The 13,435-nt window shown below is 54.9% G+C and overlaps 5 protein-coding genes across 5 annotated transcripts; 3 read left to right on the top strand and 2 right to left on the bottom strand.

Annotated features, from left to right (window-relative positions):
* Positions 1-447: 447 nt before the first annotated feature.
* Positions 448-2,181, top strand: HD553DRAFT_328267 (tRNA-specific 2-thiouridylase; the record flags this gene model as incomplete). Its single annotated transcript, XM_046181861.1, has 6 exons — positions 448-780; positions 916-1,078; positions 1,147-1,265; positions 1,382-1,526; positions 1,605-1,956; positions 2,049-2,181. 6 exons carry the CDS (start codon positions 448-450, stop codon positions 2,179-2,181), a joined length of 1,245 nt encoding a protein of 414 aa, XP_046038154.1.
* Positions 2,179-2,689, bottom strand: HD553DRAFT_197798 (uncharacterized protein). The gene has a single exon (XM_046177074.1). It carries the CDS (start codon positions 2,619-2,621, stop codon positions 2,346-2,348), a length of 276 nt encoding a protein of 91 aa, XP_046038153.1. The 5' UTR covers positions 2,622-2,689; the 3' UTR covers positions 2,179-2,345.
* A 249-nt stretch (positions 2,690-2,938) lies between these two features.
* Positions 2,939-7,123, top strand: HD553DRAFT_308095 (WD40-repeat-containing domain protein). Its single transcript, XM_046179499.1, has 5 exons — positions 2,939-3,408; positions 3,475-3,839; positions 3,903-5,243; positions 5,489-5,515; positions 5,755-7,123. The coding sequence occupies exons 1-5, from the start codon at positions 3,011-3,013 to the stop codon at positions 7,023-7,025; spliced, it is 3,402 nt and encodes a 1,133-aa protein (XP_046038152.1). The 5' UTR covers positions 2,939-3,010; the 3' UTR covers positions 7,026-7,123.
* A 423-nt stretch (positions 7,124-7,546) lies between these two features.
* Positions 7,547-10,134, top strand: HD553DRAFT_334448 (uncharacterized protein). Its single transcript, XM_046182144.1, has 2 exons — positions 7,547-8,668; positions 8,754-10,134. The coding sequence occupies exons 1-2, from the start codon at positions 7,989-7,991 to the stop codon at positions 9,907-9,909; spliced, it is 1,836 nt and encodes a 611-aa protein (XP_046038151.1). The 5' UTR covers positions 7,547-7,988; the 3' UTR covers positions 9,910-10,134.
* On the bottom strand, positions 10,135-11,601 carry HD553DRAFT_294020 (carbon-nitrogen hydrolase). The gene is made up of 4 exons (XM_046178448.1): positions 11,231-11,601; positions 10,695-11,169; positions 10,533-10,632; positions 10,135-10,472 (listed from the first exon to the last, which is right to left on the bottom strand). The coding sequence occupies exons 1-4, from the start codon at positions 11,426-11,428 to the stop codon at positions 10,139-10,141; spliced, it is 1,107 nt and encodes a 368-aa protein (XP_046038150.1). The 5' UTR covers positions 11,429-11,601; the 3' UTR covers positions 10,135-10,138.
* Positions 11,602-13,435: the final 1,834 nt, after the last annotated feature.

Genomic DNA, 13,435 nt, shown 5'->3' with positions numbered 1-13,435 from the left:
CAGATCTCACATCGTAAACAGAGCCGCAAAAGTTGGGAGATCGACGAGCGCGACCTGATTCTTGCCTCTTGAACACTTCTGCTAATTCTCCGACTCTTCCTCGTGGCCGCTTCACGACGTTTCTTCTGAAGCCTACTCCATACAATCGACAAGGATGAACCCGTCAGTCACACGCACTCTGCGCCTTGTCCGCACATTCGCCCGTCATCGAAGCAAGAGCAAGCCCGAAGGTCAAACTCGGAATGGACGGCGGGATTTTACTACTAGTCTGGATGCAGGTCGAGGCATTGGTCGAGATCGGGGCGGATTTGCAAGTCTGGGTATCAAGAAGGGCGACAAAGGTGAGCGACACCTTGTACATCTTACTCGAATCGGCGGATCGATACCGACAATGGGATCGACAGCTGATGTTGTGCACGATATCGTCATGTTCCAGTGGTCGTGGCCATGTCCGGCGGTGTCGACTCTTCAGTCGCCCTGTCCCTCCTCGCCTCTCCGCATCTACCTCCGGGTATCTCACCGGAACTTGCTCAGAAACTCCCATTCACCCTCCCCAATCACCCCTCTTCCTCGGCCTCATTTGCATCCTCCATCAACCCCCACGGTCAAATCCCACTAAACCCCTCTCGCGACCTAGACATCTCAGCGATCTTCATGCGGAACTGGTCCCCGCTCCTATCCGAATCGGACCATCCTTCTTGGGAGACGGACTGTGCGTGGGAAAAGGACTGGGAGGACGTTCAGAGGGTGTGCAAGGTCTGGGATGTGCCCGTGAGGCTGGTGAGTCAAGACGACCATCATACTAGCATGGGTATCGGCCGAGAGCTTGAGCCTCGGCAACTGGAAACGTTTTTCATTCAAGCTGCTAATTTGAGTTTCGACCATCTGACCTTGTATTGATCCACCGACTCTCAGATCGACCTCTCGCAAGAATACTGGCTACACGTCTTTGAACCCGCCGTCCAAGCATGGCAAGCCGGATCCACTCCCAATCCGGACGTCTCGTGTAACAAGCACGTCAAGTTTGGGGCACTTATCGACAAGGCATTGCCCGAGCGGGGAGGGTGGTTGGCCACCGGTAAGTCGAAAGCCGCAATGTAGTGTAAATTCGAGGATGGTGTGATGATATGGATGTCGATCATACAGGCCATTACGCGGCTACAGACAAGACCTCAGAAGGCAGGACGAGGCTGTTACGTTCGGCAGACCAGCTCAAAGATCAGACGTACTACTTGTCTAGCTGCAGCGAGTCTCAACTGTCAAGAGTGAGTTCCGTTCCGCCATCTTTCCCCCGATTCTGCAACGCCTGCTCAGTCCAGCTACACCCCCCAAATTTTCTCGTCTTTCCTTTCCTCGAACAAAACGTTCATGTCCATCAAAGGCCTTGTTCCCCCTCGCCAACTTGACAAAATCGACCGAGGTGCGAGAGTTGGCCAAAAAGTTTCGACTGCCCACAGCTGAGCGTGAAGAGTCGATGGGAGTGTGTTTCATCGGGGAGAAGAGGGGCAAATTTGGGGAATTTGTCGGTAGGTCCCCCTTCAGCCTGGAGTGCATTGCAGAGTACCGAGTCGAGCTGACCCGACGTATCTCGTGTGATCGAACAGGCCAATACACTACCCCAGAACCCACTCCGGGTCACCTGATTACCCCAACCGGCACTATTCTTGGTCAACACGCTGGCTTGTGGCACTACACCATCGGCCAGCGAGCTCGGATCCCGGGGATGAAGGAGAAATGGTTCGTCGCTTCGAAGCGCGTGGGAACGAACGAGGTCGTCGTGGTACCCGGAGCGGACCATCAGGCGCTTTGTTGTCGTGCCTTGAGGACGAGTGCGAAGGAGTTCAGTTGGATCGCAGGTGTTCCGCCGGATGGGTTGGATGAGGAAGGAGGGGTGAGGGCGAGATGTCAGGTGCGACATCGGATGAGGGATGTGCCCGCGGTCGTCCGTCGAATGTGGTATGTCTACATCGCCCATCGCGATCCCACCGAGTCTGCGGCGTTAGTCTTAATCATCCTGACCCGTACCCATGTTTGCTTGTCCCGTTCAGTTCCGACTTAGAGATCCGGTTCGAAACCCCGGAGAAGGGAGTATCTCCAGGCCAAGTGGTAGGATTATGGGACGAACGTGGGACATGGTGTCTCGGTAGCGGGGTGATCGATTCGACCGAGTGTGTGGAGTAGGGTTCAGGCGAGATCGAGTAGGAGTAGTTCCAGGTATAGCCCCACACCGCTTGATAATGATGACCGATGTTGGTATCGATATCAATATGAATACTGTAGCATAGTACGGTGCGAGAGAGCACTGCGGTCGCCTTGCATCATTTCATGGAGCGATCTCAGTCGACTCAGAGGACCCAATCAAACACGGTCGTCAACCCGGCAGCGACGCTCAGGAGGACGACGACGGTCCCCGAGATGATCATCGTGGCGAGTTCTTTGCGGTCAGGAGGTTGAAACCCGGTGATAGTCTCGCTGCTGTTCTCCAGATCGAGGTCGGTCTGGTCGACGTCTTCGTCCTGGCGACGGCTGTGGTCGGGGTCGTGTTGATCGTGTTGACGATGTGCGCTGAGAAGAGGAGCGTTGAGGTCGACGACCGAGGACGAATCGCGGTGAGAATTCATTGGAGGAGGGATGAGAACCCGATCGTAGCTATCGTGATAATGGATGGAGGTGTTTTGAAAGATTGGCAGTCTTATGGATAATAGATATAATAGCTAATAGTGATCTGATTACTGCTGATCTAGGCTGGTCATCAGCCTGGGCTGGTCGTGGTCCTCAACCGGGATTTGGTCACGTGATGATGGGGCGTTAGTTTACGTCACTGCGCTTGGTAGTTGCGCTTTTATGTAGACCCACTTCTCTTCCCTCGCGTTGCTAAAATCTTTTAGCGTGACCTCGCGCGGTGCACCCCCTTCTCGTCTATAAAGAAAGGTGCTCCCCGACCACTCGACTCGCTCCTTTGCATATATATTTCAGGTCGAATACCCTCTACTCCCTTAAATTCCCTTCGATGGTATCGACGTTGTCTTCTTCTGCAGAAGCTTCGTCTTCCCGTCTCCCTCCCTCGAGGTCCACCCCCACTAAACCCTCGATCAAGGGTAAAGAACGCGCCTCGAACGATGATGCTTCGGACCCTACCGCCATCCTCGAACGAAAGAAACGAAAGCTTCGAGTCAAGTACCCCGATGCGACTCCCAAGGAGATAGACGAAAAGACTGCCCGATGGTGGGAACGTCAACAAAAAGCTCGACAAGAGCGACGTGATCGGGCTTCGGCATTGGGTTTGCCCGAGGACGAGCTAGATTCCGCCGATGACCAGGACGGTCAGGTCTATCAGCCTTGGCAATCGTCTACTATTGCTGAGCGGCTTGAAAACGCACAGTCCCCTGTCTGGACCCAGGATGGTCGGTGAGTTCTCATCGTCCACTTCAGCTTCGTATCGAGCTACGGCTGACGTCAGCTTTATTTGTACAGCTTCCACTTTGTAGCTTCGGGCAAACAGATACTCATCCACGAGTCGTCACCACCGGACTACGCTCTCGTCTCCACCCTTCCTTCAGGATCATCGCCGGGACACTCGGCACCTATCACCTCGTTCCACCTTCATCCTCTGAATCCCCTCGAGCTCGTGACCTGCTCCGAGGATGGTACCGTTAAGGTCTGGAGCTGGACCGACTCGCGGTTGATCAGGACGTTGGACGTGGCTGAAGCCATGATCTCAGCTGGAGGAAAACACAAGGATGAAGAGCAGAGCCGTCGAGTCAAGATCGATAGGATGAGTGTGGGGACCGAGTCGGGTAAAGCGTTCGCATACCTCGCAGTCGATGCCGCTAGTCGAGGTAAGCCTTCATCTTGCACAATATCCGCTTCAATCCTCGTGCTTATCGTATCGTGTGCCCTAGATCACCAAATCTTGACCAAGCTTGTTCGGATCCCGCTTCGTGTACCTCAGACCACCTCGGCCTCGGGCCAGTCGCAACCCGGGCAGCTATCGAAGCACATCGTCCGTCTCGGACAGATCAACTTGCCCGTCTCCGACATCCGTATCTCGCCGCACGGCACCTACCTGTCTATCATCGCTGACAGTGGCGTGTTTGTGCGAAAACTCGGCGTCAAGTCGGGCTCGGACGCTTGGGTCAAGATTGCGGTCGACATCGGCGTGACCTGTCTCCGTTGGTGTCCATCCGATGCCGCCGGGTCCATCGTTAAGCGTGGTGATGAAGAGTGGTTCGCGACCGGTGACAAGGGCGGTTTCGTCCGGCTTTATCGAGGTGGCTTGATCCAAGCCTATCGGACGCTTCAGCAGCAGAACGCCGCTTCATCTGCCACCAAGTCGACGGACGCTTGGTACAAGATCGGATCTTCTGGTAGCGAAGTGACTTTGGCCTCGACGGCACTTCATTGGCACTCTCACCCAGTGCATGCCCTCTGCTTTACCACTCACGGCTCGCAACTCTTGTCCGGTGGAGAAGAGAACGTACTCGTCACCTGGCACCTCGACACGCTCAAGAACAGCTTTATGGCCCGATTGAGCGTGGGTGCGACGAGTTTCGAGTGGATCGGCGTCAAGCCTATGGGTCACGCTGAAGGCACCGAAGAAGAGTATTGGAGCGGATTCGTCGACGGCTCGATTGTCAAGGTCGGTGCTGCTACCAACAAGGCCTTGCCAGTCGGCAAACGTGCTCGCATCAACAAGCTCGACCGGGATTTGCAATTGGGCAAAAGGTACCCGCTCGCCTACCATGCCCCGACTCGCTCGATGGTCTTGGCTTCGTCCCATCCGTCGACATTACAGTTTTTCCAGCCCTCGACATCGTCTTTGGTTTTCGACCTCGAAGTTGTCCCTTCCAACCGTGTCTCCCGCGCCGACAAGGAGATTATCCCGATCAAGGTATCTACGGTCGTCTTCTCGCCTGCTACGGCATCCTCGGAAGCGGGACAATGGATGGCAACGTACGAAACTCGTCCTGCTGATACGGAACAAGGAGGAGGAAAGGTCACGGCCGTCAAACTGTGGTTCTGGGCGACCGGAAAGAACGGCTACGTGCTGAACACTCAGCTCGACCGTGTTCACGGGTTCCACGATGTTACCAGTATGAGCTTTGCCCCTGCCCCGTTGTCTGGATCGAACCCGGATACTCGACGAGGCGCCGGGTGGCTGTTCATGACCACCGGTAGCGATGGGACCGCCAAGGTCTGGACCGTCAAGCGTGGATTGGCTGAAGTAGGACAGAAGGGACCTGGTGAGTTTTCGGTTCGATGTCGTCGTGATCCCTGCTTCATTCCAACTCTTTGGCCTCGACGCTGGCGACACCTCTTGATGATCAACAATCACATAAAACTCTAATTTTTTCACTGAACCTCTTCGGAGGGCTGTGGACCATTTGTTCTGCAATCCTGATCGGTGTCGCCGAGGCCTTGGATCGTTTCGAGTTGTCGTGTTCATAGCATGCTGGCTGACTTTCGTCTTCATTTCCTCGGTAACTAGGCAAGAAACAAGCTGCGCTCGAAGAAGGTTAGTGTCGAATCCTCTTCTGTTCTCGAAGTGTCTCCTCCCTTCCCACCGCGGCTTCACAATGATGCTTTATCAAAGCTCAACAGTCTTAACAATCAATGTGGACAACGTATTCTTCTTCTTAAACATAATACACCTTACTGAGAGAAGCCCACGCGGTCATCCTTGTCCTTTCCCTCTTTCGTCGTTTGACATTTCTTCTTCGACTGAGCACTGACTTGGTTTTGCTCCCCATAAAGCCTTCTGGGCGCTCAGGTCATCATTCAGCTACCGTCTGGAACCCATCACCGCTGCCGCCTTCTCCCCGGATGGTACCCTGATCGTTCTCGCTCAGGGGCCGCTCCTTACGCTCTGGACGACCTCGACCAATACCCTTGTCCGAACGCTTGAATCCGCCGACATCAAGTCGGTTGCCCAGTTCCTCTTCCTCGGGACGACCGGACGATACCTGGTGGTCCGAGGCGACCGTGAACAGGGCGGCGGGCTCGTCGTCTGGGACCTGCTCTCGTGTGATCCTGTATGGACTCGGGAGCAAGGCATGTTTTCGGCTTGCCTACCTGCTATTGAAGAGGACCAGTTCATCGGCCTCGATGCCGGCAAGAAGATCACCCGGATCGAAGTCTTCTCAGTGGCATCGCCAGTATCGCTATCAAAGCACGTCATACCGTTCGGTATTGTTCAGGCTGTCGTCACTCCCGCTCCTACTGCCAACGACTCAATCGAGTACACTGGACTCGCCAGAGATGGCAAACTGGTTCGGTTCGGTGCTCACGTCGAGCCGTTCGAGCGGTTATTGACGGACACGCCGACCGGCACCGCTGACGTCGTTGGTTCTGGGGTCAAGAACCAGTCGATCTGGGAAGAGATGTTTGGCAAAGACACATTTGTCGATGTGCAGTCGGCGCACCAACGATTGCAAAACCAAGACGAAGACGAGCGACCTGTCAACGCTACGACTACCCGGGAGAAGCGAGGCAAATACTCGGACGTCTTTGACGCTCCCAACGTGTCACTTCCCCCCTCGAGTCTGCTCTTCGACGCCTTTGTTCGCGACTTTATGAGCCTGTCCTCCCGTTCTACGGTCGATGCGGACCAGGAAGAAGACTCGGCTCCTCGGACCAAGGTGACCGTCTCAGCCGCATCCACCGGGACCGGCACTGGAGCTGGAGTACGTGACGTCTCCCGTTCCACGGAGGGCAGGATGATACCCGAAAAGGAAGTGCGAGGATGGTTCGGTCAGTTGATCGGACCCAAGGCCAAGGCCGCGCAGGCTGCGCAAAAGGCCGCTGCTTCTTCGACTGCTGTGCCTGCGACTCCTTCGGCGTTGGGTAAGGGAGCACCACCTCCTTCGACGCCCATGGGGACACCTTCAGGGAGCGCTTCAAAGAAGCAACGCAAGGTGTCTGGAAAGGGAGCGAACGGGACACCGAGTCGAGGTGGAGCTGCGACGACCACGGACGGGGATGAGGATGTGATGGTCGGTTCAAAGAGGAAGAAGGCCACCGCATAATGTCTTTTAACCATACCCCGTTGAGCTACAAATCGATTTGATTGTAGTTTGAACGTTCTCCTATGTCACGAATTTGACGATCATATTTTGAACCCTGTTCCATGCTTCCATGATGACGTACGCGTGAGAAAGCGCAAGGCCAAGCGAGTTTTCCGATATGACGATTCGCTCTTCTTTGCATCCGCGGGCGATTCAGATCCGACCCAAAGTGGTAAAAAGACAAAAGAGGAAAGAGGTGTTGCGAGTATTAGAAACAGAGTTCCCCTTTGATTCGAATAATAGGGGTCGGTTTGGATCTCAATCGAGTCGACTCTAGGTCTTGCATGGTGTGAATCTAATCGGTCGTCTGTGCTGTTGTTGAAGTTGCCGCCCCCCCTTCCCCCTCTTCTCCCGATTCAATTTAGTTTTCGCGTCGCGACTCTCTCCTGACGCGACCCCCTTAGCCTTAGCCTTTGGGGTGTCGACGTCGATCTCACTTCTCTCGGTTTCATACACTTGTACTCATACATGCTACCTTTCACCTCTTTGTTCACGCATCCATCCCTCAGACATCTAAACACTCCGACACATACTACCTGGTCTAGCTAGTCTCATTGTTCTCGACACTAAACGGATCGTCCAGGCCCAACCTCGAAGCGATATCCACCAGTCTCGCCCTCTCGGTCCAGATCAGATTGGAATCGAATCGAACGACCTTTTTCCCGGATCGTCCCTCTCGCCTCCTCTCCTCCTTTGCCTCTCCAGCCTTCCTTTCCCCTTTACACATCTCCGTGGTGATCCACCTCTTATCATCGACTTCTCTCCTCTTCTCTTTCTCGGACAAAGGCAGAAACAAGTCAAATCACATCAAACCGGACAAACCCAGAAAAACTCCCCGGTCGTAGAGAAGAGACAACAGGGGACGATCCGTTCAGGCCTTCATATAACCTTGTCACCCCCTTCCCTTGGCCGCGATCTGCGACGATGGCTTCCTCCTCCTCTTCTTCTTCCCGGACTACTTCGCGTTCCACACCTGCCACTCGCTCGAGAACGAGGACTGAACAGACGATTCCTACCATCTCCATCTCCAACTCTACCTCTTCACCTTTAAACACAACCACAAATCCGACAACGACAACATCTTCGCATCGCAAACCGTTCAGCCCCCTCCCGCTCGGTCTGTTCCCTTGCAAGTTCGACCTACATTCAGGGTTCTCGTTGAGAAGCACGGCCTGTTCCCCTCAAATCACATCGACCTCCACGTCGACTTCAACAACCAAATCACCGTCTACCTCAGCATCGACATCGACGTCGACATCGATATCGGAAAGGATGGGCAAATGTGTGAAAAGCAAGGCCGTCCCGGCTTCATCCTCGTCCTCGTCGACGCGAAAGGAAGGGTCGAAAAAGGTCGTCCCCACCGCCGGGCCAGACCTTCTCCACGCCACCCACGTCAACAAGAAACTATCCACGAGAGCCAGATCTGCTCGGAACGAGGTCGAGCGGATGGAAGTCGATAGCGACCTCACGCCCAAACGGGCGGGGACGATCAACTTGGATTCTGATGACGAGGAAGAGGCCGCGTGGGAGCAACAGTCTCCGGCTAGACGACTGTTCGTAGGGATGGGAATGGGGATGATGGGCTCTGCTTCTCCTAGTAGCAGGTGAGTGTTCACTTAGAGACAAGTTGACTCTCTCTCGACTGACGAGATGGCTAATTTGTCGATCTGGCCTTCTCGAATCGTGCAGTTCGACGAAGCCTAATCAACCTAGGAGTAAATTGTCCATGATGATGATGGACGACGATCCCGACACTTCTATCACTGCCAGTACTTCCACATCGACATCGACAATGCCTACCATGCCAACATTGCCTACCACCAGGCCGACCCTCCGTCCTTCCCCTAAACTCACTCCGAAAAAGACATCCACCTCGGCCATCTCTATCAACGAGAAACGCACGTGGACGGGTAGAGACTCGCCCAGTGCCAGTCCGATTATGAGCAAAAAGTTTCGTCCGGTCGGGTCCACGCCCGTTGTGGCGACCGATGTTGAGATGAACGCACAAGACGGGTTGGAGAACGGGGACGAGGATGGGGATAGAACGATCATGCCGGTCGAGATGGATCCGAATGCCGATGTCCATGCGGTCGGGTTCGAAGTGTGGAGCGATCAGGCGGTCAATGGGGCTAGTAGTACGGCGGTCAGGCGGGAACAGGGGTACTTTGATTTAGGAGACGAAGTGGTCCGAACGGTCACCCCGGCCGCGACACCCAAATATACGGCCGAGAACATCAAGCACGTCGGGAAGAACAAGGTGCCCTTTCCTACAGGCATCGCCTCTACCGACGAAGCGGACCCAGAGACAGCGGACAAAGGGCAAGAGAACGTTCCTCCCCTAGGCTGGATCGACCTGGCCGCGTTGGCTGGAGAGAAGCTCAAGGCGGTCTGTAAAACTCCGAGCCGAGACAAGTTTGCAGAACAGTTCGCCACCCCTGGTAGTGGAAGTAGCGCTAGACGAGGGACCCCGAGCTACGGGGACCCTTCGAGCGTTTCGTCATTGGCTTCTACGCCGGCGACGGATAGGGTCAGGAGGACGAGCACCGTCTCGCTCGCTCCCAGTCCGGTCAAGGCGAGTAGCGTACGGGGACCTACGTCGAGCACGACCTCGACTTCGACCTTGACATTGGCATCGCCTCCGCCTACGCCGCCCTCGCAAAATTTGAGCTCGAATGCGAACTCGGCTCATGCCCTCGCCTCAGAAGCCGAGTTGTCGACGCCAACGAGCAGGACGAGGTTGGGTCGGGGGATGAAGAAGAGTCTTACCAAGTCTCTCGCGGATCTGAGGGATGCGGCGGGGCTCGGTGGAAGGGTCCTGCGTAGTGGAAGAGGAAGGGATCTTTAGGAGCCGGACCGCAAACGTCACGGGTAGCACATACACAAGCACATACAAACGCACAGTCATACCTTTTCGACTTTTTCTCTCCTCTTGTTTTGTCGTTCTTGCCCCTGCCGCTTAGCGGATACACTATAATATGGCACATAGCGATTCCTCTTGTAATAGAATAGACCAGTTTGCATCTTGTACCTACGCCCCGCGATGTGGGAAAATACAAATATCGAATACAGTATCGTCATGAACGTCCGGCTTGTCTATTCCAATCTTGGCGAATCTGGTACGTTTCCCTGGCGACCTTGAGCAGTCTGTCCAGCTCGACGTCAAAGAGCTCGACTGCCGGCTCATAGCCATCGCCGCGCTCATCCTGAATGCCACTCGCGATCTGGCGTCCTCGAAGGTTGCCCTTGAACGGAGCCCAGACGCCGCTACCGCCTGCGAATCCTTTTGACCTCGGTCCTCCGGCGTTGCACATGGCCAAGACGGTCTCGGTCTCGAAAGCTCGGGTATAGCATAGCGAGCGGACGAGGTCGACCTCGTAATCCGGAGAAGGGTCGAATTCTGTCGATGCGCTATGTGTGGACGTGGGGATATCAACCGGAGTCTTGTCTCAGCTGGATTGTTGTACTCACGGTTCGCTGTCGATTGCCAACCAGTAGGTCGGAGCGAGAATCACGTCGACACCTTGTTGTGCTAAAGCTCCGGCGGCAGTCGAATGGGCCAAGTCCCAGCCTGTGCAGGACCAAATCAGAACTGATGCCAACATGCAGGCTTCAAGACAGTCGGGCACTGACAGATCAACAAGCCCATCTTGATACCCTTCAGCTCGAACACTTCGTGCTCATCTTCTCCGGACGTTAGGTAGTCCCTCTCCGAGATCCAAAGGTTCCTCTTGACGTAACGGCCGACAGCCTTGCCAGTCCCCGCTTCGAAAACGTAGGCCACGTTGATCATCTGCTCGACGCGCTCATCATCGTGTTCCCTGCCCGATTTGACCGCAGGCATGTCCTTGTCATCGCCTTCCCTAGCATGCGGTGCAGATAAAGTCGCAGGCTCGTCAGAGCTGTATAACCGTCGAATATAGCTCGTCCATACGTCGCCATTGCTTTCCAAGTTCTCATCCTCGAGATGCTTGAATGGCGAGACCGATGGTTCCTGCTTAGGCTGATGGCTTTTAGGCTCAACAATAGTTCCACAAATGGATACATTGTGAGTCTTGGCCAGATGCTGCAGATACTTCACAAGGTATCGTGCCGGATGCACCAAGTACTGAAAACACGCCTTGTCAGCCGACGTCATTCTCACCGCCCGCGCAATTTGATGCACCAACCTCTCGATCCTGTACTAGACCCTGAAGCCAATACTCTGGGAAGACAACCAGGTCGGCTCCTTCCGCTGCGACCCGTTTGACGACTTCGGTCGTCGTCTTCAGATTGCTCTCCAGTACGGCAAAGACGTCCTCTTGAGGGACCTGCTCGGATCCCGATCGAGGTGAGATCTCAGCGATGCAGATAAGAAGGCTGGTCATGGCTGTATGCGGACGATCTCGGGTGTTCCAGTGGTCCAAAGCTGATACAGAAACGAGAGTAGTTACGTAGTACCCGGTAGCATGAGCTGATGTGGGTAATGATCAGTCTGGTCGGATCTTCCGGATATGACCGAGACCGGTTTAGGCTCAACCTCGATTCCTCACGTAACCAGCCAAGCTACTGGGCCGTTTGTGACGAGTACGATATACTATACGATACAACCAGGATACACGAGAAGCAGACAGCTCGAAGGAGGACCAGCTCGGGATCAAGGTTGGAATACGAGCTAATTCTATCTAAAATGACCCCCCGACTTGTCGTTCGATCCCGTTAGTCGAGCCGGCTGGCCTTGAACCTGCGATGTCGTATTCGCCGCAAGCGCATAGGTCGGCAGCTCACCGCTCGGAGGGAAATGAGGGGTCCCTTCGTTCATCTGTGGTTGAGAGTAAGATTGTCCGTAGCCCGCCGGGTTGTCCATCGGTCGGGCTGTACTTGGTGTTTCGTACCCGCCATACGCATCCGATTGTGTTTCAGGATGCGGGCTGCGACTAGGATACGGGACTCGATCGTGCATGTAGCCCGGATTCGTATAAGGATCTACCCTGTTCACAGTCGTATTCGTAAACTGCGATTGTGGCGATAAAGCTCGAGCGGCAGGCACGGGCATGGGCATAGGTTGAGGTTGGGGTTCAGGTTGAGTATAGGCGTAGGCAGAGCTGTTACCGTCTATAAGCCCGAATCCGAAGTCAACCGGCAGAGTCAGCGCTTTCGGTCGCTAACGCTGAATAGCTCTGCTTCGTAGACTCACAAGGATCCTGACCGTGCTGCTGGGTATAAGGCTGCAGCTGTTGCTCGTACAAAGGTTGTACCGGATACTGCCCGAAACCTCCTAATGCAGCCGCCGCCACCGCCGCCCCAGCTCCTATTCCTGCAAATGTTCCCGCCCCAGCTCCGACATCCAGACCTCCTGAGGTCCCATCCCTCTCATCATGTCCATTCCTGTACTCTTGATAGTAGCCCGTCGAGTACGGATCTCTTTGAGGCGGGTAAGTCCCGTAACCCTGCGAACTAGGATGTCGTCTAGGCTGATATTGCTGATTGTTCGAACTATATCCTAGCTGGTTCGTCGACTTGTAAGGATCGGCATCCTCACTCTTCTTGCCTTCGAGATCGTTATCTGGTTTCAGCGGCACGCTAACCTCCCTCTCCCCGTACGCATTCAATGGAGGTCCCGGAACTCGAGCATAAGGCCCCGCGCTCTGCGGGTAAGGTTGTGGTTCCTCGTGTCTCGGCGCTTTCGGCTTCCTCCTCTTCTCCACCGATCCTAGCCCGCAGAAGCAACCAGCAAAGACGGGCAACACCCACGCTACGAGCGTAAACCACACGCTGACCCCGATCGTAGCCGATGCGCCGTCGACCGAATCTATTCGAGCTTTGGCGACGTAGAACATGGCGAGGTCGATGATGAAGGCTGCAAATGTACAGGCGGACGTGAACCAGGATAATAGGGCAGGGAAACAGAGGACAGAAACATTGTCGATCGTGTCGATGAGTCGGAAGACGATCGCGCCAACGCAGGAAACCAGCGCTGGAAATAAGGAGGGCGGTAAGTTCGAGGTTCAGCTCGTCGCTTTCGTGTTGGGTGACTATAACGTATGAAGTGGGACAGAGACGAATATTCACCGATTATATGTAGTACCAGAACATAAGTTAGGTATTTCCCGATGGCCGCGGGTATCTTGATGAGCCCCTCTCCGTCGATACCGAAGATCGAGTTCAGATCTGTACCGTCCCCATGAGATCGCTGACGAATCAGCCCCCTGGCATAGACCTCAAAACCCTCACACAACCTCGACGCAGCGAAAAGCAGTCATGCGCTTCGAACTCACCGATCTCATACCCAACCTGCGGACCCGTACAAACTTCCCCTCCTGAACGGTTGAAACAATACCCCAGCGTCCCGAAAGACACGTCCCCCGCGTTGGCCCCTTGAGAATAGGTCGCCT

This window comes from Filobasidium floriforme (assembly GCF_021052385.1).
Source record: "Filobasidium floriforme strain CBS 6241 chromosome Unknown HD553scaffold_6, whole genome shotgun sequence".
Classification (NCBI taxonomy): Eukaryota; Fungi; Basidiomycota; class Tremellomycetes; order Filobasidiales; family Filobasidiaceae; genus Filobasidium; species Filobasidium floriforme.
Note: the sequence above shows the minus strand (reverse complement) of the source record. Positions and strands in the feature narration are given on the sequence as shown.